General features: G+C 35.3%; 1 protein-coding gene across 3 annotated transcripts in view; it reads right to left on the reverse strand.

The window, feature by feature from the left end:
* Positions 1 to 4,907: 4,907 nt before the first annotated feature.
* Positions 4,908 to 26,673, reverse strand: part of NETO1 (neuropilin and tolloid like 1) — a gene marked incomplete at both ends in the record, with an annotated part of 86,866 nt that continues 65,100 nt past the window's right edge. For all 3 annotated transcript variants that reach the window (XM_082640913.1, XM_082640912.1, XM_082640914.1), the window contains 3 exons: positions 4,908 to 4,968; positions 5,929 to 6,487; positions 8,550 to 8,663. In XM_082640913.1, the coding sequence (XP_082497039.1) occupies positions 4,908 to 4,968; positions 5,929 to 6,487; positions 8,550 to 8,663 (734 nt within the window). The remainder of the gene's footprint in view (positions 4,969 to 5,928; positions 6,488 to 8,549; positions 8,664 to 26,673) is intronic.

The raw sequence follows: 26,673 nt of genomic DNA on the forward strand, positions 1-26,673 counted from the left end.
CATCATGGAACCCCTACACACTCAAGATCCAGCATCTAGAGTTGAGACAGGGTCAACAGGATGCTTCCAGGCCCCTGTCTCAGAACCATCACTATCTTGTTTTCTGATTAGGTAATGCCCAATTATACGTTGAGTTATACATTCTCAGTATTACCACTGAAGAGGCCTATTCTTCATTTCAATATTTTTGTTTTCCTATGGAGCTGTTGTGTATTAAATATATGTAAGCAATCTATCTTTATCATTATACTTAATGTAGTTGGATTTATTTTTTAAGTCCTTGATTTCTGGTGCAAATATCCTTTCAGTAGTGAACCAGCAGATCAGAAGCATTCTGCTTATTTAGGAAGAACTGGAAAGATGAAAGTCCTGTGGACAGCTGAAAGGACAGTGGATAGTAAGTGGTTCACATGTATATCATCCTTTTTTAGATTATTTATTCAAAGTGTACAGGGTCTTATGAAGATTTCTAAATAGAGACAGTAATATAAAACATGGCTAATCACTTTAAAAAAGTCTCTGGATGCATCAACTTTGAAGTAAAAGGAATGAAAATAGGCATGATAATAAAAGAATTAGTCAAATCAAACAAAAAAGGTTAAATTTCAACATAATGTATATAAAATATATAGCAAAACAACAGAAAATAATCTTTCTTTATAATGTTTGATATATTTTTTCTAGTCAACAGTTTATCAAATTCTGTGGATTGACATTTTTTCAATACAGACTATTCAGAATTGCTATGATAATTAATTTTTCTATCAGAAAATTTTTTCTTTCCCATTTATTTGTTTCTGTAACACATGTGAATTTGAATTCCTAACAGGGATGTATGTGAATAACTCATCTATTGGCTTTGTGGAACTTGCTTGAGTTACCAGGTTGACATTGTGATTGACCAGATGGCTTTGTGGTTGTAGGATAAAATTCTGTAGAATTCAGCCGTTTGGGAAATGCTGGTAAGCAGATTTACAGTAATTTGAGTTTAGAAATTATTTTCTGAGAATACACATTCAATATTTTAAAAGTACCCACTCACTAAATCAAACTTTATAGAGTATGTAATTCAACAGCAATTAATTATAATATTATTTTCCTTCATTTATATTAAACACACCATAATTAGTAAGCTTTCAGGAATCATATATATACCTGAGTATAAGGACAATTCAGAATTGTGTTATTTGGGTCATAAAAGGGCTTGTGGGTTTAAAGCATTTAAAAAAGACTTTCCTATTCTAAAAGGAGAATATATTCCATAAAGTTTTTTTTTCTGTTATACTCACAGTTATGGTTTATTACAGTCTGTACCACATTAACTGATTGCCTTCGGGGATGGAAGTAGGACAGAGAAGAGCTCCCCTGTCACGCTTAAAGGAATTTAGTTTCTGGTTTCACAAGCCCACATTTTAAAGATGATCTTAGCTTTCTGGATCTGCTACTGTTTGCTTCCAATTGTGGATTTTTAGTTCTGAGGGGGAAAATTTAAAAACTCAATTTGTACGTTAGCTGGTTAACGGTCTCCTAAAGCATCCTTATAAAAAAAAAAATAGAACATTGATTGATGATAAAATCATCTTGATTCCCTGCCCCCATGCATCTGACATACTTGTGACTGTCTGTTTTACAGGAATGGCAGGTTTTGCAGGAATCGTTGCATATGGATTACATAAATTGAAGAGCAGGGGCAATACTAAAGTGTCTATTCACCTGATCCACATGTGCATGGCAGCCCAAGGCTTTGTTGTGGGAGCAATGACCCTGGGTATGTTCCTACAGGATATCTCAAATTTGTGGTTCCCTGTTAATGGATTTCTTTGTAAATAAAACAAGATAGATACTTTTAGCTGACTTTGAAGAAGTTTGAATATCACTTATATTCATTTTCACATAAAAACTGAATTAATAAAAATAGTTCAAGTAGTGACATAGTTTTACTGTCTATGATAAAATCTTACTAAGGTTTTAAAGAAAGAAAGAAAAGATAGTAATGCCCTTCACTGAGTTTATGATTTTGTTGAAGAGTCTAGATATGTAAATAGGATTGGTAATAAGATCCATCATCTGGGCAAGACGCGATTCCTGTTTTATTGAGTTTTTGAAGGTGGAAAAGATATTACATGCTTTTATAGGCTTTATAATTGACTTTAATTGACTTTATCTGGTATTATACAGCAAGAGTAACTCCTTTTAAAGTTGTCAGATAAATATTGATATTTTAACAGTCTGAGCTAGTCATTCTGGCCTGAGATACTTGGGAAATTGTGTAAAAAGAATTTTAGAAATTTGAATTGTTTAAGAAAGCAAGAGTATGAGCAGTGTAGGGCCTTGTTCCCTTTGTAAGTATTGTACGCTAGCAAGGGTGCTACTTTTAGCTACTTTATGAACTGTTTTTAATTTTCTAACACTGAAAAAAATATTTAAATGCTTAACTAGCATTCTTTTTCTTTAGGTATGGGCTATTCCATGTATCGAGAATTCTGGGCAAAACCTAAAACTTAGAAGAGGTGATGCTGTCTTGGTCTTGGTGGTGCTTGCTTTAGTTAGACATCTCATGTTGAGGTTATATGTTTATGTTGAAAATAAATTCTGTGGGTCAGACAATAACATGGTAATTTGAATATTGGCTCCCTTTGTTGCAGGCTTGATTTGCCTGGTGACCAAGTTACTGGTGACTAGTTCACTAGCTACGTCATTCAGATTAGCACAAAAACATGTCACTTTTAAATGTGCTTGATAGTGGTACAATGTCCACATTCTTAAACACTTTTGATAAAATTAGTTGTAAAGAGGACAACATGCCAATCCTGAAAATGCTCCCAGTTTCTGCAGAATATCATATGCTTTTGATGTAATGTAGGAATCCTATTTACCCCAGTTAATTTAATTCTTTCTGACTGGCTTGTGGACTGAGTACTCCATAAAGTTTTAGAAATCAAAATTTGAAGAAGTATGTCTTAATACTAAAGGACATCCTGTAGCCTAAAATGTAGAAAGAGTAGATATAAAGTGTGTACTTACGTAAGTCAGTTTTTATCACTCTAATAGAAGAAAGCATTTCTCTTAACTCAAGTTAGGAAATTATTATACATTTTTATATATCTTTATAGAAAAAGTTACAAGTAGCAAGCATATGACACAAGGAAATGGAAGAGTAACAGCAGTATTGGAGAATGCATGCTTTTTACAATGTGTCTAATAAAAAGGATATTTTTCCAATTCAAATATCCAGTACTGACATGCAAGGTATTTTCTCAAAGTGTCAATCAATCATATTGCTAAGTGCTTAATCAAAAATCGTTTCTACTGAAGGGTATGAATGGTAAGATATCTGATTTCAAAACAATTTCTGAAACTCGGTATCTTCCTTTGATTTTCTTTAAAAAAATAAAGGAAATGGGGGTATATAGGAAAGACGAAAAATGAGATTTTTCTTATTGCAATCCAGTAATTTTACTCGGTACTTTTGGCTGCATTTAATCTTAATACAACAACAGATGTTTATAGTCCATAAAACCTCTAGCTGGTGTTTCCATGGTCCATATTCTCACTTTTCACTGTAGCATGTTCAAAATCACTCAGGAACGCACTATTCTCAAGCAGTCTATATAATGAAAACAATGTACATGTAACACAAAGTTCATCCAAAATCGTGTTTTTTCACATATCACACAATGTACAATTATCTAACAAAGACATAAAACAACATAGAAACAAAGTGAAACTGACAGTAAAAATAAAGTTAGGATAGTCTTAATCAGGAACTAATTTCTTCTTCAAGTTTCCAGTAAATCTCAAAATGTATTTAAAAACTAAGGAGCACTTGGTGGCCAGCAACCAAATTACGAAATGAACATATCATTGTGCAGCGGGTATGTCTTGCTGAAGGGATAACAAATGTCTGTAATTCTTAAGTTTGGATAAAGGCAGTGGAATGAATTTAGAAATATGTCCACTTTTCACAATTCACTATAGAATTTTCTTTTCACAGTCCCCATGTTTGTATAAATAGTTCTTCTCTGAAAATAAAACACAGTTAAAACATTTTCTCCCGATGAAATGTGCACACAAATACACCAACTTATCAAAGTAATATAGAGCATGGAAATGCATTCACCTAATTCAAGAATAATTGATAGGTTTGAAGAGTTTTGAAGAGATTTACCGTCAAGCAAATTTAATTGGAGACAAATTAGTCTAATAGAGATATAGACTCTAAGCGCTAAAAGTAAAGCCATTATGGTACCCGATGACAAAATAGATGTACACATAGACAACTGATATTTATGGAACATTTTACAATACCAAGCATTCAAATTTTATATTATAAAATTTGACATAACATGCTGCATTTAATTTTGATGAAATAAGCTGCATATTCATGCAAAAATAAGAGGGCACAAATTGTATAAGTACCACAGAATACTTAGTGTATGAGTTTTGAGTAGAATGTTGCCAAATTCAATCAATACCATTATTACCAGTTTTATATACTGACTTCAGTTATATTGCGACAGTATTCAATTTTTTAAATTATGAAAACCTTGGGTTTCTTCTGGTATTTCTTTTAAGACTTCACCAATTTTTGTATCTTTACCTTAAAATAGATAAAATTTAACTTATTAACTTAACATCCTTTTCAATAACATTGTAGTACAATGCTTGATGGTAAGAATATTAAGATTTATTTTAAAGATACGTATAATAAGAATCATCCTTCCATCAGCATTGAATCCTGTATATTTCTAATTGTGAAATGCTATGAAACACATATCTCAAGAAAGAATGAATAAATAGCACATTCCCTTAAAAACTACAAGACAAGTTCAACAGAACAAAACAAAACAGAGTACAACAAAGTCGGAGAAGGAACCAAGGGCATTTGCTTACCTTGAATTTTCTTTTTAGACCCTAGTTGTGTTGTATTCAGATTCATGTTTGCTTAGAGACCCAATGAGGCAGAACCTGGAATGTTATGGCTATTTCATTCAACAAAGTAATATTTTCACAAAAAATAAATATGCACACAAATATTTACTTAAAAGCATTCCTAAAAATTCATAAAACTGTGGAAATAATTTTTTTTCCATCAGCATGCAAAAATATTAAATCAACTAAAAGTAGTTTAGGTTTTGAGAATATATATTGAATTGAGGAATTACGTACATTTACAAAATAAACTAAATGCTAGTAAACATGCAAAACAAAACACAGGAAGATTGGGTTTGGGAATTTTAAATAATATTTTTCTCAATTTAAATCTTCTTTCCTCAAGACTTTTATTAATTTTAGGCCTAATAATACAATATAGATAATATTGTCTCCATATTAAAAGAAAAATGTTTCTACTAATCCTCGCTACATTTAAATATCAATGTTTACTGTTTTAGTATACCATGCTATCATATGCAATTTGTAATGTAAGTATTATGTGATATGTGGAAAAAAGTGTTTTAACTTTCATACCAAAAATATAATACATTATATTGCAAAATATGTTATTTTTACATTAAAATTATTCAACAAGATGGGTTAACCATCTTGGTAAGGCAATTATTTCCAAATATCATCTCATATCTTAAAATCTATAAATGTTGATTGGAGCAACATTTATGACCACATGGAAGCAAATTAGCCATATAAATTAGAGACATAATTTTTATAGAAATAAATATTATATCTGTGTAGAAATAAATGAAATCTCTTTGGTCTGTGTGTGCTCACACACATACACATATGTACACAAACGATATTTAGGAAAAGTATGGAGAGCATGGAAAAAGAAGAGGCAAAAGTTGAAATACTATGCTTTAAGTCATCAATAAAAAGAGAAACTGAAAAATGAAGACAAAATAGAACACAATATTCTGGAAGCATTTCAGTCTTCAGGTTATAGTTGTCATCAAAAAATCTATAGATACTGACCGCTGGACGGCTTTATCATGTCGGGACAGCCTGTGACTCGTGGTCGGCACCTCATCAATCTCGTCGATGTCACAGGCATCTGCAGCATCTTGGGAGTAGTTGTGTTTCATGACAAGGATACTTCTTCTGTTCACGGGTGGGATGAGGGGTTTGATGGGCTGTGGGGACATCTCTGTCAAGACAGAAGCATCTCTTGTGCTGAGGTTGCTGCGGCTGCCTTTCGTACTGGACAGTTGTGATCCACAGTGATGGTCATGAATGCATTTGGAAGAGGACCTCCTCAGTTTATGGTAGTTTTCAAAGTCATCGGCCACATCTGCAAAGTCAGCTGTAGCTCCTGTCCCTCTGAGGGTGCATACCTCATAATGAGGAGGTTCCAACACCTCCTGGAAAACTGTCTGGTCAAAGTCCGATTTCCTTTGGACATATTTTTTACGAGGCTGTTTGATCTGCACAATGACAGAAATGATAATAAGGATGATCACAATGCAGGAAGTCACGCCAATGACAGTCCCACTGGTGTTGGTCAGCTGGTCCAGCAGACTGGCTTTCCTCTTTTCTACACGTTGAGGAGAGTGAAAACAACAAACAAAACAAGAAACAACCCACCACGCGTTAATATGGTAGTCAAACGTACGTTGACAACTTTAAATGAAACAGGCTGAGCATAAAATTTTCACTGTCTTAAACATAAACAAGTCTTTAAAAAGAAACAAAATGTTTCACTTTTCACAAGAACCATATCTTCTAGCCTTAGAAACCGCTCTACCGTTGCACAGCGTCCCTACTTTAAATGTAAATATATGTTTTGAAGAAGGTCTTATAAAACCTTTAGGATGTCATTTGCAAATCAATTGGTAATGGTAAAAACATTTCTCTTTGTATAAGAAACCCCACAAACTCCACTAATGGGAACATGAATATACCTAAATTGTTTTGAATTTATTCCTGATGTGGATAACTGAAGTCTAAGTATTCTGATACCGAAGGTGATTACACTTTAAGACAGACACTTCAGGGATGTTGGCATGAGGGCTTCTGTGGGTCTTTTCCCATCATGGTAAAAGTTTAAAAATAACATTTAAAGTTTCTGGAAATTGTCTTAAGGGAAGTACATTTATTCAAGAAAATCTACTGAATTTCTTTATGAATAGGGATGGTCTGTGGCCTTTGAGCTCCTCCACCCAGTAGAAGCTATCTCAATAGAAGCTTCTATCCCAGTAGAAGCTCTACCCAGGGTGGTTTTAGGTAACACAAGTCTCCTCTCCCTACAGGCCCCCAGTCTGGAGCTACAGTACCTCCCCAGGAGGGGCAAGCCACCTGCATTTCTCAATGCCCTTTCCACCCCCAGATCCATACTGCAGATGCTAGATTCCAGGCAGGAGTGGCTGGAATGCGGGGTCTCCCCTTCTCCTCCCAGGTCCCACTGGTAGGAAAGAAGGTCTACACCAGGTTCAGCAGGTTGAGAATACAGGGCCCCGGTCACACTGGCTGCAGCTCACTCACAGTGTAGAGCTCCCTGAAGAGACAAGCAGAAGACCAGATGGCCCCTTTCTCCATCCTCACCGAGTGCCTTCTTCATAAAGCAGGGGTGTTCCTCTCAGACAAGTGAACCACCATCCCTGCCCCACCCTACCATCCAGAGCAGTGGTGCAGAGGTTTTATCCATGGAGAAAGGTGGGCCACCAATAACCATGGGAACAGACCCACTTTAGGCAAGTAAAACGAATCCCTAACAGTGCTGTATAAGGTTCTTCACAAAATGCTTAATTTCCCATTCATTCCAAAGTGGTTGCTTGGACACAACATGGATCATTGCCCATCTCCTCAAAATAGTTGATACTGGATCGGCTTCTCTTATTGACTCTACGAACCATGGGTACTGTGGCAACGTCTCTCTGCTTCTATCCACAGAGGGCATTTTAATAGAAGATATTGGACATTAAGCATGGAGTGTTATTTGCCCATTTCTTTTCCTTTGAAAACTGGTTAATATTGGATCTGAACAAAAGAGGATATGTGGCACTTTGAACTTAACCAAAACTTGCAACATTCATAACCAAGCCAAGGTGTGCTCTCCATGTAAACAAACCTTTGCATACAGGCTAGAGAAGGAAGCCGGAACATTGGAAGCAATTCTCATTGGAAAGGAAGAAGAGCGTTTGGTAGGAAAAATGAAGTCGAGGTAAGTGGCTTTAGGTACCTGAAAGCCCTAATGTTCCTTCGATACACCTTTATCTCTAGAGTATGTGCACAATGTCTGGTAAAGATGGACTGGATAAATGAGAGGTGCAGCCACAGATGAAGGAGCTTCTGATAGGAAACCCTGCTTTGCATGAAAAGCTCCAATGCCCTGCTGCAGGCTCCAAAAAGGAGATTTGCCAATGAACATCAAGTGCTAAGGATAGTCCACTGTGCATTAGGGAATGTGAAAACTTCTGGTTACAGAACAAGTAAAAGCAAAGGAAAAGGCTAACAAATCAATTATAAAACCTACAGGAAGTTCATAAAGCCAATATACAATATATTTTTAAGGCTGTCTGACACATATAAACATTGGATAAACTTCTTCCCACACTACAGGTAGAGGGATTTTGCAGATTCCAGGGACGAATGATTACCTTTACAATGATTTTCGTCCCAAGGGTACACACAGTTCTGGAGTCCATTGCAAACCAACGTATTGTTAATACACATGTTACTGTGGCAGAAGAACGTATTGCCTTCGCAAGGAGCTAAAAAGGAGAAGAAAAAGGCAAGAAAAATGTTTTAACTGATGCTCAGTTGTAAATCACTCACGTTGCAAATCTAAAAACAAAAAGATTAGTGTGATAATATGCCGTCAAATTGAGATAAATGATAAGACTGACATTCCATTCTCAAAAGTGTTGCCATAGTGGTAATTATTCCTTGTTACTAACAGAGCTAGAGTTCTTCTAGATGTGCTCAGCTTATAAAACTGGCACGGGAAGTTTTCCATCATAAAAATGAAGTACATTATCCATATGGGTTCTGCTTCTTTTTTTTATTTAACTTGGTGCATTCATTTAGCAAAACTTAAGTGCCGACCACATGCATAACATTATGCTTTACACTGAAATTCTGTATGTATAAATTTAGTTGTCCTGTGCAAAAAAGGTTTAGTTTAATGGAAATATTGAAATATTTTGGAAAGTATGTGCTTACAAAATACTAATTAAGGAAGTATAATATTATTTAAGCATATGAAAGAAACAAAGAATATCACAGAGATTCAGAACAAGGGAAAATTTATTCTGAACAACATAAGAAAAATGTACATTATTCTCATCAACGTTTAAAATAGATACGGTGATGAAATTAGCCTACTTTGCATATATATCACACGTTCTACTAACTTTAGGTACAATGGTCCATGCTCTCCAGATTACAATGCACATTTAGGGCATCGGGAGGTAAAATAAGAATTCCAAGAAGTATACAATTTGGCTATAGAAATAAGAGAACTAGTGACAAGTCTAATATAGCAAAGTCTAATGTTAGCTATGACTTCAATATTACAAAAAAATACACTTCTTTCATTGTCAGAGTAATTGGTTATTTATAGTAATGCATCTCTAGAGTAATGCTACACTATGAATTATAGCTTATAGACAGTCCTTTAAGGTAGTTTTTGCTTTTATCTTTGTAATCATCCCACATATCTCATAAAAGGTAATTTTAGCATTGATTTTTTTCAGTTATAGTTTTGTGACCCTTTTAAGGATAGGTATTCTAGAAAAATATATTAGACACAAAACACGTAATTTACAGAGGTTCATCAATCAGTAAAGTTTTATCAATGATCAATATTATCTAAACAGTGCAGTCATGTTATAATTAATTTTCACCTTCAAAACCGCATATTGCAGGGTTGTTTTTTTAAGAAAGTTGTCTTCCTTAAATGTATTTTCCATATTAATGAAAATTGTTAAGAAAATGCTTTGTGTAAGGTAATTTAAAATATTTTAACATTCCTAGGGGAATCATTTTAAAAAAAGATCAAGTCTTGAAAATCAAAAGTGTGGCAAAGACAAGGGTAACTTGAGCCAAGCATTCCCCTGGCTCTCCAAGCCCTTCCCCCTACCCACTCCCCCAGTCCCAATTCCCAGGAGAGTTTCTTCTTCCTTCTGCTTGGTTTGCCTTTAAGTCCCTGGTTAAAGAATAAAAAAGATGTAATAGTCGTTTTGAAAAACAAAGTATTAAAGAGTAGAAAAGATGCAGATGCAGTAGTCATTCTGAAAAGTATCATGCTGAACATTTTATTGCGCTCCTGCTTTCAACATGGTGTAAAGCTTTTCTAGTGTAAAATGTAATGATCCAATCTATTACTGCAAAAATCTGCTTTTCGGTAAGGAACTAAATTTGAATTTCTGTAGTCAACCATTTTGCAGAACTGATATGGTCTGTTTAGCAGGTAATGAATGTTGTCAAAATGTACACAGAACAAAAAGTAGTTTTCTGCAAATAGATTAGAGCAGCTGCAAATTGCTTTAGTAGAAAATGCAAAAAAAGAACACTTACTACCTGATAAATTGCAGTGGTTTTGAAAGTACAGTTAATCCATCAAGTAAAGAATACCTCGAAAAGAGCATAAATATTTATTGACCTTCCAGAATGAGCTGGAAAATTTATTACATTTACTATTAAATAGGATGGGTTTGTTTTTAAATTTTAAATATACAGATAAAAATGGCATTGCATTCTGCAACAGTGAAGTATGTTAGTACTAACAGTATGTTAGTAAATGCACTAGAGATTTGGCTTCCAAATTCTCCAAATGTAATTTTGTTTCTGTTTCTGCTGCTGTTGCGAAAGTCTTACAAAACACCAATCAATGTGCCAGTATCAGTTATCATTAAATATTGGTGGTTTGACTGGGAATGGAACAGATCATCCAGGACTGTCAATGAATCACATTCCTGACACACTACTTTACATCAAATAATTACGCAAATGTGCCAGTTAACTGAAATCATCCTCCCTTAAAAAAATCACTATTATTCCAAGTACTACTCCATCTTTTCTTCCTTATTTTTGCTACATTTATAGAACTGCTGTGCAAACAATAAATAAACAAAAACAAACAAGGAAATCTTGCAGTGGCTAAGAAACCAATGTATCACAACATACCCCTTGAACAAAAATTAATTTTGTCTCATAGACACCAAAAATAAAATAGATTGGATTCTGAATTTTCTTTATATTGCATATCTGAATATTTCTCTCATATAAATGCAGACACACAATAGTTCAATAAAGATTCTTATTTCTACCTCCTGCTAAAAGCATAAAATGGCACCTTCCTGCCTCCGAAATCAAGCCATGTCCTCACTGCTCCTTCAAGGATGTCTGAGTACATACACTCTGCACATAAGCATTTCCCACTGCTCGCCACACGCTCCTGAGATCTTTGGTTCATTGGCCATACATTTCCCTCCCTCTCTCTGTCCTGGAATACCCATTCTCCACTCTGCTATGCAAATCATACCAGAACTGTATTATCTTTACAGTTTTAAAATATCATTCCAATCTATCAGAAAATTATCTTTTCCTTAAATCCTATTCTACTTACAATTTTTAAAAGAGTTTAGCACTTAGTATATGCTTATCATCTTTCCCCACAAGTTCTTTGAGGCTAGGGACATGTTTTTAAAAAAATTATTTATAATCTCTTATGTGGCTTAATATCTCTAGGCTTAGAGTAAATAGTCAACAGATATTTTTAATTCATTAATATCACCGAGCAAAAGTTTAGCTCTGGCCAGGCTGCTGACCTGAGTATCCCAGAGAACAGAAGACTCTCACAGGTGTGTTTACTGTGGAGAATGAGCCCTCAAATACAATACAAATTGTGATATTCTCAGAAACTAAATCCCATTCATTTATTTGACTCTCTTACTATTGCTGGAAAAGCACATATTCTACCAATTTTTACAGAACTTATTCTACTTAGAAATTCAATATAATTGTCAAAAGCTATTGGCTCTTAAAAACCAGCCCCCTTATTCCCTAAAATTATCTGGAAGAAACTCAAACTTAAGGTTTACCAATAATAAAGGGCAGCCAATAACGTAATCCTCAAAATTCAGAGTAACTCACACAGGCAGTTTCCATGATCAGATGAATCTACTTATTTCTGGGACTAGGTCTTCTGTTGCTTTCAGAATAGCAAACGTAGCCTCATATTGATGATAAAAACTAAGTACACAGAAGAAAGTATTAGCATTGCTTTTTGACTCTGAATTCTTTAAAAGCATATTTAGACGTAATGACTGCAGCTATTGCAAACTCAGTTCTCTGGAAGGGTTTACTGAACATCACCATTTTATCATCCGGATCTAATGCTAAGTGTTTCTTTTTGAGAAAAGCCAGAAGCGGAATGTAGTGAAATATGCTAGTCAGACAAAAGAATGTCATATGTGTAAGCACAGCATTGTTATTGATTTAAATCATTCGGGTGACATAGAAAATGGATACTTTAACACTGCAGAGTGAGTCTTTCCCCACTTTCTCCTCTTCTCTCATACACTAACACATACGCAATTGTGCAAAGCATCCTTTTTGGACCAGGTTAACTGTCCATGAACTTGAAGCTTAGAGAATGCTTCTCCAGGCACTTCATCCTGGGGTAGAGTCCTGACAACACTACAGAGGGTAGGGCTGCATCTCAGGCTGTAGGGAGTGATAATTCCTAAGGAGAGATCTCGTCTTCCATGAGCACTTACTCAGTTACCACATCTATAAAATAGGGAGACAGATAATGTTTCCCTAAGTGATTTAACTATGCAAAGAATGTAGGACGGTGCCGGCCATATGGACGCAAGCACTGTAGTTGTCATTGTAAGCTGTTCTGTACAGAGGCTGTGAATTCAAAATGTCTGAGATTGAATCCTGGGTTCACCACTTCTAAGTTGTGTGACCTTGAGCAAATATTCCTTAAATTTTTCCACTTTTAGTTTACATCTATATAATGGGATAAGTGTAAGGAGATACATGATATAAAAGTTAAGTGATTTATATTCAATTTCCTAATTTGTAAAGTGACAATGGTTATTCACAGACCTCTTGTTAAGACTAAATGAGAATGCAAATTTGAAAGTACAGATCACGCAATAAATGCTGTTTAAAAAGATGAGTTATACATAGGACTGTTTGTTTTCTCATGTGATAAAACAGCAGAGAGTTATTCTTTAGATAGTAAAATATTGTAATAAAATTAATATAATTAAATGGATTATGCTACATAGATCAATAAGATGTTATATTGGGAGTAATATTTAAAATATTTAACAATCATTACTTCATGGGAACTGACCAACCAGAGTTAAAGGGGTGCTGCTGGACATACCACACCAGTTCCTTCCACCCTACCTGGGTGTACCAGTTCTACAACACTCCAGTTTACAGTCACTTTTAAGAAACTGAAAAATAAACGAATGCATAATGAAACATCTTTTTCTCAAAAACGACAGGGGAATGCTTATTTTAATAATTTTCCTACCATATCTTCTTACAAGTCCTTATTCTAGCGCACTATGTATTTCACAAAAATTCAACCCCAAGGACTAAGTGGACAACTCCCTTCTATGATTCAAAACGTGGTTTTAAATTAATTCTGATATTACATGAAGTAGCACAATGACAGGTAATACAAACAATTAACTTTACAATTTGCAGAAGGTTCTTATCCTCTTGCTCTCCTAAAAGTCATTATATGAGCTTAGTAATATACTTGAATGTGAAAACAAAGTCAACAATACACCAGAGCCCTTCAGCTTCAAGGTCTTTGATTCTGTGTTACTGTACTATTTACATGTAAAAAGAAAAAAATAGTCTATAACCAGTCTCCATTTTTTATATCCAAATACACAATAAACACCTTTCTAAGACATGCCCAGGACTTTCCTAAAACTATGACTTCCTGGCTGAGATATTTTAACATCTTGGGGGTATATTTCTTTGCTACACTCATACCCCATGTAAAATATCATTAAAGTTCAATTCTAAAAAAGAAGCAAAACAGAATCTACACATGTGAAATATCAATACAATAGCAAGGGGAGATTTTAAATGTTTGTACTACTTTATAGGAGGAAGGTTTAGCTATATAAGGTATTTGTGATATTCCATCATTCACAGAATAACAAAACCATCAAGATAACATGCATTTTCTAACACCACACTGTAAAGAGAGATATTCAGGTCCCATCCTGGGAAACCAAGGCAAGCAGTGTGGAAAAGAGATTAGATCTTGGTCTTTTGGTTCCAATGTAAATCCAGGAGTGTTCTGAAGTGTTTAGTGATCCTATGAAACTGAGACTTGGATAAAAGTGACATTTGTCCTACAATTGTATTAACAGAATTTTCAGTACAGAGAAACACAATACACAGATGCAGATTTTGAAATTATCTAAAGGTCCTTTAAGCCCAATTTTAAAATTCCAATTTAAAATACCTTAAGTGAACAGTTATCTAAATATTTCAAAACAAATTCTTTGGAAACACAAAATTTAACTCAACATTTTGCTCTGGCAAGGAAGATGTGTACTGCAGAGTAGGAAGCCTGGGAAATACAGTGTGTTCCTGTGTGTCACCCTTCTAGTGGTTCTCAGAACCTTGTTTAGAGAAGTCATATGCCAAAAAGCATATGTTTAAACTTGTTTAATCCAAATATCTCCAATTTTATTTGTACACCACTTAATAGACAACACAAAAACAAAATCAAAAACAAAAGCTTGGCAAGTGTTGCCCCAGAGTTCAAAAATTATTATACTGGTAGGATTCTTAATTCTTAAGGGGTCATAGAATAGTATGGAAATTATTGAGGTATAAAGTTGGGTGAAAAATAAGGATACAAATTGTTTCAAATTATAAAGCCTCACATGCAAACAAACATATGAAAAATTTTACTGGAAATACTAAGCTGAAATGTTAGCAATGACTATTTCTAGGATATTTACAAGTTATATTTAATTTTCATTGGGAAATTTTTTCATATATGCATATACATATGTGTGTATATACACAAACATATACACATACAGTTACTTCTTAGGATTGGGAAAAATCTGATCACTCTTCATGAAAAAAAAAGCCTAATATTAATCCAAACAAGTCTATTTTATCTTTCAAATTTTAACCAGTAAAAGAATAGATTTCACATAATGCTTTATTATTTTTAAAGATACTTAATGAGCTCAATATTTCACTGAATTCATTGTTTTCTTTTGGACGTTTTTTCTAGTTTTAAATCCTCATATGTTCCCATTCACCCCACTAGGTGGGGAGCATTTACCATTCTTCAGTGAAATAGCGTTTCAGTCCTTCAAGATGCTTAAGTCATGATGGCATCTGAGACAAACAGCCTTTATACCTACATATTGCTGATTCTTAAGGAGTAAAAACGTCATCGGGAGACAAACAAATGAATTTTGGGCATATTTTAATTAGGTTAAGGAGGACAAGAGGAAGAAGGGCAACCACACACTCAAAATAAAGGAAATTTTATTTTAAAATATAATAATCACCAAGCACATATTTTATAATGTTAAAGGTCTAATCATGGATGTATCATCATTTTTCAGTATCATGTCACATGCTTATAAATACTGTTCCAATTCTGTAATTAAAAGCCATGTAATTCATAATTGCTATTTAACGCTACCAGCACTAACGCTCATTCTATTAGAGTCATTTCTTTCCTCACCCGTTACCTTTCTTTTCAAGTCCAGAAATACCACTCAGGGAAAATTAACACAAAATGGAAATAAAAACTGTCAGATTTCTCTCTGAAACCTTGATATTTCAAATACCTCTGCCTTCTTGTTAATGAAACTATCACTTGGTAGATCTGTTCAAAGTCAAATTACATCATATTTCATCAAGAAAATTTGGAAATAGAAGTGATGCTCGATCCTATTTTTCTTTAAAAATCATTATACCATTTAAAAACTGCTTGGGGCTTCAGATCAGATGCCCCTGCCATCCCCCGACCCCGTCTCCCAGCCCCCACCCATATCTTGTTTCATTCCACAGGTATTCTCCTTGCTTCTTGCTTCTCTCAAATTCTTATCTTTTAACCGCTTTAATTTGAGGTTTGTCAAAAGCTCACGCCTCTATGTGCTGGCCTGTGTGAGAATAGACCACACACACACACACACACACACACACACACACAGATGTCTTTGAGCTTTCTACTTCTGCTCTTTTTTATTCTTATTTTCCCAATCATAACTTGGAGTGGAAATGGTCACAAAAATGCATGGAGAAACATCAGAACGAGGAAAGAGCTTGGAGAACGTTTACATGTCCGTTCCTTCATTTCCTCTGAGGCCTTTTGGCTGACCCCTGCAGTCAGGCTCCTGGTGATACCAAGCAGGACCCTCTGGGGCTCCTGGGCACAAAAGCCTTTCTGTGTCCCCCATTTCTGGATTACAGGAAATAGGCTTCATTCAGCCTCCATGACCTTCCCTGAGTTCCAAGGAGCAGGTTTAAATAGATGTTAATTAGGGAAGAGAGGACCAGTCAAAAGAAACAATAGAGCAGGTTAGGGACAGGGTCTCGGTCCCCCCTCAAGGGATATACTTAATATTTCTGAGCGGTTTTACAGATACTGAAACCGCCAGCAGGTGGGAGAAATTAACTGTATGCTGCCCACAAGCATGTAGACCCCCGACTGGATGGAACCAGAAGGTTGATGATGCTGACTCCCCATTACCTCACCACCAACCAATCGGAAGAAAGTCCACGAGCTGATCACACCCTCTTTGAACCATGACTATAAAACTTCTCACTACCCCCTCCAGGTCCAGCCACATTTTGAGAGCATTAGCCCACTGTGGTCCTCTTTGCCTGGCAAAGCAATAAAGTGATTCTTTTCTACTTCACCCAAAACTCTGTCTCTGAGATTTAATTTGGTGTCAGAGTACAGAGGCTGCATTTGGCTTCATTCTCATGGGCTCACACCTCCGGCTCTGACTCCTATCTGAGACCCAGATTTGTTCGGTGCATCCAAATCCCTAAGTAATATCCCCACTTGGCTTTCTAATTACCATCTCAAATGGAATATGGCTGGATGGGTTCAGATAACGGTGATCACCCTACTCCTCTTCCCTGCCTCAATTCTCCCCTCACACACCCTCCCAACATTAATAAGGGGCATCGCCTCGCTCCAGGCTAAAGGCTCAGGGTCATCACTGAGTCCTCTCTGCCCTGGCACCCACATCAAACTGTCCTGTAGGTCTGTCAGCTCTCTCTCAACTCCAGGCTCTTGGTAACGTCTCCACTGGTACTTCTGAGTTGTCTTTCACCAAATGGTCTCTTACACGGATCCACGGACGCAGTGGCCAGAGAAGCCTTGGATATTTAAGTGTAAATCAGATGGAGTTTCATCCCCTTTTAAAACACTCCAAAACCTTCCCAATAAAGTGAAATCAAATCTCAAACTCCTTAGTACTCCTTTGCTCACCCCAAATCTTTGCCCAACTTACTTCTGAGCACAAGGATTACCCAACACAACCCAGGGCACTCATGCCCACATCCTTCTCCAGCACATTACCCCATGTTGTGTTTTTCCACAACACTTATTAGGATTTGAGTTCATCTTTTTAAATTAACTCACTTGTATATCATTAGCTTCCTTTAATAAGAATGAGAGGCAAAGGCGTTGTTCTGTACACTAATTTATCACTGTGCTCAGAACATCAGGTGCCGTATCATAGGTCCTTAATAAATACTTGTTCATGAGACGCTGGAACAAAACTTCTTTAAGCAGTAAAACAGATATGCCATATTCTCATTAAATTCTAACAATGCTTCTAATTTCTAAGGAATAGCTAAACTTTTCTTCATGAACTTGATGGAAGAAAATATCTAAAACATTAGAGATCCCAATTATGAGTAAGCATCTGCGTCAGCTTTCAAAGACTTCAAAAACTGGATAAAAAAATGTAGAGCTTGTTGCTAAATACCATTTTTAATGGTGAGATTCTAATTACAGAAAAAGAAAACGTAAAAAAAAATTTTTAATATATTTGGCCATTAGAATTGCCTCCCAAAACAAATGTTTTGTTTTGTTTTTCCCAAAATGAATGGAATAATTTCCCTGCCAACATACTTTAAACATGAAATGGCCCTTTGGCTATGCAATTAGAGGAAATGTCATTTTACTTGAAAAATGCTGACCAGATTTGAGGCCAGAAATAGGTTTGTGCATCTTCTCATCACCTCTTTCATCAGCTTCATATATTTTTTTTGAAAAATCAATATCTGCTTCCAAAACTCTATGTTCCAATGTGACTTAGTTATCAGTCAAAATATCCAGTGTCATTATTAAGCTATAGCTTAATCTTTTTTTCTAATACAAGAAATTCTATTCACAATCTAATCCCACTCATATTTATTAGATCCCCCCAATCTCTATGCTAAAATTGCATATTCCTACTGTTCCAAAAGACACTTTATAATGAAAAAGAAGCATCTTCAGGAGAAAATTATATTCCATAGATAGAGGCCCTTTTATTATTCACAGAAGGCAAGGACCATGTCACGATCTATCCATTCCATTTGATGCCAAGAAATTATTATACATTTTTATACTATGATTATGTCTGCATTGGGTCAGCTACCCCATGATTTATTCATTGTGTGCAATTAGACGTGACTCTAGTTACAGTAACTAAGATATTATATTTCTTTGGGGTCTGCACTCTATTATTAGGACTTGGACATGGGGTCCAGGGTTTGTTTCCATAGCTGATGCACACATATATGCAACAGTTGTTAGGGTAGACTCATCGTTTTGTTAAAGGTATTCATGTATATTTGGTTTCATTATGGAACATGCCAACTCCCCAAAGGAGGACTTGCAGTAAATAAGGATTAAAGCCAAGCATCAATGGAGCGCCATAGCCTCAGGCTTGTGATTCTGTTAGTTCAAAGACTAACGATTTGGAATAATAATTTCCTTTCTCCATAGCAAGCATACATTTTTTATTTTCATTGACAGACATAAACTATGTAGCTGTGAAGGCAGAATCAAAGAGATCAATATGTATTATCCCCAAGGATCCTACCAAAAATTACAAGGAATTTGCTACCTTTATTCTTGTCCCAGGATCCCTGGCAGACACTTAACTAAAGACAATGTTGATCTAAAAAGTTCAATGAAAATTCTACAAAATTTTCTAAGTAATTCAACATATAAATATGGTAGCCAAAATTATTTAATATGTTTAGTCTAAAAATTAGTTGAAGAAATTGATTTTAAATTTTAATTATATCACTAAACTATATATCTATATGTATAACTTTTCTTCAGTGATTTGAGTTAAATGACCAAATAATTTAATATCCAGTAATAAATGTCCATCGAGAATTAACTTCAAATAATAAGATATGTCTCACAGTTTTTTTTTTTTAATGGTACAATAGGACTCATCTAAACATTTAAAAAGAAAGAGAGAAGGGTGAGTCTCTGGCAGATTACACAATTTTATATCATTTTCCTTTGCTCAAAAGCCTCATTATATTTGAAAGTAAGAAACTACTGACTGTAAAAAGTTTCAGTATACTGTTATCCCATTAACAGACAGAATAGTAGAACCATCTATTGACTATTTGCTCCGTTCTAGACACATATATTTAAAACTTACAGCTGTCCTGTAATGATTCCTCATTTTCTGGAGAATTCACATTTAATGTTAAGGTGTTACAGGTAGGAAAATGGAAAAATTAGTTGACCAGCACCAAATTCATGCTTTTATACATTTTCTCATCCTATTTCCTATTTTTTAAACAACAAAAATTATTTTTTCAAATGACAGATTTGTGATTTTCTTTCTAAAATATTAACATTAATCTTAAAATCTCCAAACACATGTATACTTTCCAAAAAGTACATATTGATATCTTCATGATACTTTCCTTTTTTGTATTTTTCTGTAGTGAAAAGATATTTAATTTTTAAATAATTTCTTTATATAGAAGAATATTTATTCAGTGGTAGGGAGTGAAGGGAACATGTGTTTAGATATACGATTACCATTTGGCATTATGAACCGTTGGTCTTCAAGTCAACTAAGTTATGTTTTCATAATTTCAAACAAGAGTTTGTCAGTTTAATAATAATAAAAAAAATCTAACCTATTGTGTTTAGTTGAATAATGGCTCCCAAGTTTGCCCACACCCTAATTCCTAGAACTTGTGAATGTCACTTTTTATGGCAAAGGGATTTTGCAGATGTGATAAAGTTAAGGATTTCAAAATGGGGAGATTAGCCTGGATTATCCAGGAGGGGCCTGTGTAATCAAAGGCGTCCTCATGAGAGGAATTTAGAAGCTCCAAGGGACAGAACATGATTTAACAACATAACAAAAAGATAAGATGATACCTTGCTGGCTTTGAAGAAGGAATAGAAGGAAACCAGAGACTGGGATAGGTGAGGGAATGTATTCTTCCCTAGAGCTCCCCTAGAAGGTGGCCTTGTTGACACCATGGTTTCAGCCCAGGGAAACCTATTTCAAATAATACGTTTGTGTGGATTTAGGCACTAAGTTAGTGGTAATCTGTTACAGCAGCAATAGGAAAACTCGTAGCTGATTTCTCAGGGTAATCAGAGACCTGCCCCACTAGGTTCCACAGATGTAGCTATGGCTGCACAATATCAAAATGGGGAAGGAAAGGTCAGAAGTGGGAAAAGGGAGGAAAGAGATCTCTGAGGTTGAAGAGCAAGTTTGGAACCAGGACACCCTTACAATTTGTGAGTCACGATTAGCTGGGAACTGTGTTAAGAGCAACATTTTCTAATTATTTACATAGCTTAAAATATCAGAGCAAACATTTATTCATATCACCTGCTGTGAGAGAAAGGGCTGATGTTACTCTACCTCTGCTGTTCTAAGGACCCTGCAGAAATGTGGGCTTGACCATCAGCATTTGCCATGCAGTAAATCAGCCCTCAGTTAAGTGTGTCTTTAAGGTAAATGGTGGAGAAATTCTATCGTAGGCTGTAGTGACTCTTAAGTCTAAAAGAGTATGTTATGAGACAGAAATGTGGTATCCTCAGCTGTTGCATAATTATCACCCCTCCAACAAAACTTCCAATGATCAATTATTATTTTCTGAAATCATAAATGAATCTTAATTTTCCCAATAAAGAAAATAATGTATAACTTGATATCTTGTAATAACCTACAGTGGAAAATAATCTGATAAAAAATATGTATATATATAACTGAATCACTTTGCTGTACACCTGAAACTAACAAAATATTGTAAATCAAATATATTTAAATTTTAAAAAGAAAAAATGTATATATCTTGTTTTCCTAGATTTAATAAATCCCTTCAGAAACTCGTATAAAATTATATGCATTGCTTTTAAAATGTTTACTAAAACAACAACTTTTTGTTGTAGAAAACTCATAAAATACTGATAATAAGCCTCATCCTAAAAATAATCAGTTAATTGCACTGCCTTCTACACATATGTATTACATAGATAATAGATACCGTATATTAAATATTTATCACACATGTTTAAAAGAATATATTTGTAATGTACATGTGTTTTGCTTGCCACTTGTTTTTAGAATTTTATTTTTTAATATAGTTCATTGTCAGTATCCATCTAACACATCATCGTAGCAGTTACAAGAATATAGGCATGTTTCAAGAGCCATTTAACCAAGCCATTTACTCAATTTTCATTTTTTAAATGATTCTAAACATTCTCATCACTAGTACCTATTCTTAGATTCATTTTTTAGATTAACAGGTAAGACCCTATTTTTGTTTTTTACCTGTTTTAGAATTTTGATATATAGTGCTAAATTAAGAAAAATTTTACTTTCCTGCCAGCATGCATAAATTTTCATTTCACCACACCATCTCCAAAACTGGGTATTTCATCATTGCTAATTTTTTAAAACAATTTGATACATGAAAATGATGTCTCATTCTTATTGAAATTTATGTCTTTTTGTTTACTAATATGAATAGGTATTTGTTTCCTATACTAGTAGGCCATTTATGCTTCTCTATGAATTAACTGTTTACTTTATTTGCCCCACTTTCTATTGCTATATAACATTTTCTTATTGTCTTATATAATCTGTATTCTTTTTTTGTTTATTGTTGCTTATTTATTATTATTTTTTTAAGTATAGTTGACTTACAATATTATATTAGTTATAGGTGTACAACATAGTGATTCAGTGGTTTTATAGATTACACACCATACAATCTGTACTCTTTACAGGATAATAATATTTGCCCACTGCCTATCCTTTATGTTGTTAATTGTCCTCCAGCTCAGCTTTTCCCTTTTATTTAAATTTAATTTAAATTAAATGTAAAAATTTAAATAATAATACAACTTGAATTTTGTATATTTGTATATAGTGATATGTTCCCTTAAACATAGTGTGTTTTATGTCTACTTTATTGAGATATGCCCAAACCTGACACATAGCAATTTCCCCATCATATTTTGTGTATTGTTGATATTTAAATCTATGCCATCTGGTATTTACACTGCTATAAGACATATATAAGTAAATAATTCCTGTATTAATAAAGTGGTCTTAATCTTTTAAAAATACACCAATTCATAATGATGAGGCATGGAGATCTATACTCATAAAATGTTAATTTACATTTAAATCTATGTTGTAATTGGTCACATTGCTCCCTCTAGCACTTACAATTTTCCTTCCTTGCTGAAATACATACAGAATATAATATCTTTTGATCTTAGCATTTACCCCAAACTTGTACATGTGTTTTGCCTAGATTTTTCTAGAGGGAAAATTAAATATTATTGTTGTGAGTTGATTATTATCCACCTTTTTTTGGTGTATTTTCTCAGAGTGTTACTGACCTCTGTGCACTTTTACAGTAATAATCAAATTAAAATCTCTATATATATATTTCCCTCTAGGAGCCATTAAATTTAGTTTATTGAAGTGATATGGTAATTTTACTGGTGCACTACAAAATGGGGAATTTGCACTACCTAGGACAGAATGCAAATTGGCTATACAAGAGGCAGATGGAAGGCCAAACCGTGTTCCAGACAAGAAAGGATAAGATAATAAAACTGAAGAGTGAAATAATAAACAATTATGGTGACAGAAGAGTAAGGATCCTACTAGTATAAACAAATGCTGGAGAAAAAAAAAACTATACAGGGGGCTTCCCTGGTGGTGCAGTGGTTGAGAATCTGCCTGCCAATGCAGGGGACACAGGTTCGAGTCCTGGTCTGGGAAGACCCCACATGCCACGGAGCAACTAGGCCTGTGAGCCACAACTACTGAGCCTGCACGTCTGGAGCCTGTGCTCTGCAACGAGAGGCCGTGACAGTGAGAGGCCCACGCACCGTGATGAAGAGTGGCCCCCACTCACTGCAACTAGAGAAAGCCCTCACACAGAAACGAAGACCCAACACACCCAAAAATAAATAAATAAATAAATACATTAAAAAAAAAAAACTATACAAGAAGAGAATTTGGCTTCTTAGAATACAGTGTTTTAGTGGGTAATTTACTGAAGTAAATGAGAAAGTGTGTGGCGGGAGGGACAGAGTACCAGATACAAGGGAACGTTTTCTGAAGTGAGTTACACACTTGAATTCAATTTGAATGAGTGCAGCTGCACCTCAAGAGGAGTAACCCTCTTATTCATCTTCATGCCATCAGTGCCTGGGCACTTCCTTGTTTACTGAAGGAACGACAGAATGAATGGAGGAACTCAAAGAAGTATAAAAACGAAAACTTATCAATGACTAGGTAAAACAGTAGTAGTTGCTCAACTTTTAGGGTCAAGCTGATGTTGGAGTGATTATTTTTCTTATACTGCCTACAATTCTATCTTGTCACATGTCTTGAACTACCAAATTTAGGAACAGTAATACATTACTAAATAATAATATATTTATTAATATATTTAATCAATATATTAAGTAACGTATATAGATTGCATTTGGGTTATCCATTCTATTAAAAATTACCCATCATTACAACAAATATGCTTCAGCTTTCTATTGCTGAGTAACAAATTATTACAAACTTTTGGGCTTAAAACGAAACCCACTTAATATCTCCAGCTATGCAGGTCAGAAGTCTGGGTTGGGTAAGGTCTCTCTTTATGATCTCACAAGGCTAAATCAAGGAGGCAGCTGTACTGGGTTCTCATCTGGAGCATGGAGGCCTCTTTCAAGCTTATTCAGGCTGTTGGAAGAATTCAGTCTCTTGTGGCTGTAGAACTGAGGTTCCTGCTTTGCTGCTGGCTGCCAACTAGGGGACGTTTTTAGCCCCTAAATACCACCATCATTCTCTTGTCACATGGCCCTTTCTGTAATGTGACAGTGTGTTCCTTTAAGGCCAGCAGGAGTACTGGCTGCAGCTTATAATGTCTCTGACTTCTTCCATCCCTGACCTTTAGAATTTCTTTTAAAAGAGCATAAAGATTATTATTAATATTTGTTGAGTATTGTCAGACCAACCAGGATATCTGGTACACTTCTATATATCAATAACAAACTATCCAAAAGAGATATTAAGAAAACAATCCCATTTATAATTACATCAAAATGAATAAAGTACCTAGGAATGAATTTAACCAAGGAGGTGAAAGACCTGTACTTGGAAAACTAGAAGACATTGGTGAAGGAAATTGAAGATGACACAAATGGAAAGCTACACCATGCTCAAGGATTGAAAGAATTAGTATTGTTAAAATGTCCATCCTACCTAAAGCAATATACAGGTTCAATGCAATTCCTGTCAAAATACCCATGGCATTTTTCACAGAACTAGAACAAATGATTCTAAAATTTGTATGGAACCACAAAAGACCCCAAATAATTGAAGGACTCTTGAAAAGAAGAATATACCTGGGGGTATCACATTCCCTGACTTCAGACTATACTACAAACTACAGTAATAGAAACAGTATGGCACAAAAACAGACACATAGATCAATGAAACAGAATAGAGAGCCCAGAAATGAACCCATACTTTCATACTTTCCCAAGACTCCAAAGACTATTGTTTTATTACAGCATCAACTCAAAGCCCAAAATCTCATCTAAATCTCACCAGCTCCAAGTCTGAAATCTCACCATCTAAGTCACCTAAATATTGTGCAGACAAGCCTCCTGGGGGCAGTCCTTGAAGAAGTCTGGACTTCAGTTCCTGAGGTACAGTTTCTCTCCATGTGGACCCATGAAACCAAAGAGACAAGCCACCTTCCCCAAACTCCCAACACAATGCTTAGACAGGCATCAGAAAATAGTTACAGAGATTCTGATTCAAAGGAGAATGAAGAGTAAATAGGAGTCACCGGTCCACAACAGTCTTGAAATCCAGCAGGGCAAATGCTGGATTTTTCTTGATTATATTTCCAGTTCTAGAACTATGCCTCTGTAGCTGTGGACTTTGTTCTCCAGGCTCTCAGTTCTGCTCCCTGAGTCATCCTTCTTTTCTCATGAAAAGTAACATGTATATGCAGCTGAGTGGTAGTATCAGACTGCTTCAGGCCACTAGAGCTTTAGGGTTCTGATAACTGTTTTCATTTCGTTCTCTCCTTTCCTTTCAGTCCAAGCCGACAGTGCTTCTGCTGAAATAATTTTCTCAAGAGCCTTGTGGGTCTTGCTTGAAATTCACTGGGCTTTGTTCTCTTAATAAATGCCCCACCCATAAATGTATCTGAGAGAATCCTTTTGCTCCCTTGGTTACCACTGTAATGGCTGAGGGTCATTGTCCTTCCTCTCCTGGAGACCCTCTAGCTTGACTTAGAGGATCTATAAGGTTCAAATTTAACCTCTTCTTTGAAGGGCCTTTTAGTTACTAAACACTGCGATCTTTTGATATTTCTGATGGTCGAGCAAAGGTTATACAGTCATATTCAGCCTTTTTTCTCTGCCATATTTTCAGTGTCATTTCTAACTTTTAACATCTTTGCCACCTGGAGAAGCTGGGGCTTTAAAAACCATCCAGTCCTAATTCCTTTTAGTTTAATAATTCTTTAGATTTATTTCTCCCCTTCCTCATGTTACTATAAGCAGCAAGAGAAACCAGGCTATACCTCCACCACTTTTCTCAGTAATCTACTTAGTTATAGAGCCAATGTTTGTCACTTACAAGTCTGCCTTCTGACATCCCTGCAGGACACAATTTCGCTACACTTTCTGCCACTACAAAACAAGGATCACCCTTCCTCCAGTTTCTAATAAATACTCCTCACTTCTATCTGAGCCCCACTGGCAGCCCTCCAAGTCCAGGTATATTTTAACCACCTGTCTGAGGCAATTTAGGCTTTTTCTATCATTATTCTCAAAATTCAACCAACCTATGGTCACTGCTTGATCCCAAACCTGCCTCCACCTATTAGGTATTTGTTATAACAGCATCTCACATACAGTACCAAAATCTGCAATAGTTTTCTATTGCTGTATAACAATCACCCCAATTTTAATATCTTAAAATAACACCCAATTTTAATCACACAATTTCAGAAGCCCAAGTACTGGATCCTTTGCTAGATTCTTACAAGGTGAAATCAAGGCATTGGTTGGGGCTGTGGTTTTCATCTGATTCTCAGGGTTGTCTTCCTAGCTTATTCGGGTTGTTGGTAGGATTCAATTCCCTGCAGTTATACAACTGGGGTCCCCATTTGCTTGCTGGTCAATGGCTAGGGATGTTCTCAGCTCCTAGATTTCACCCC

Source organism: Mesoplodon mirus (assembly GCF_964341445.2).
Source record: "Mesoplodon mirus genome assembly, chromosome: 13".
Taxonomy (NCBI): Eukaryota; Metazoa; Chordata; class Mammalia; order Artiodactyla; family Ziphiidae; genus Mesoplodon; species Mesoplodon mirus.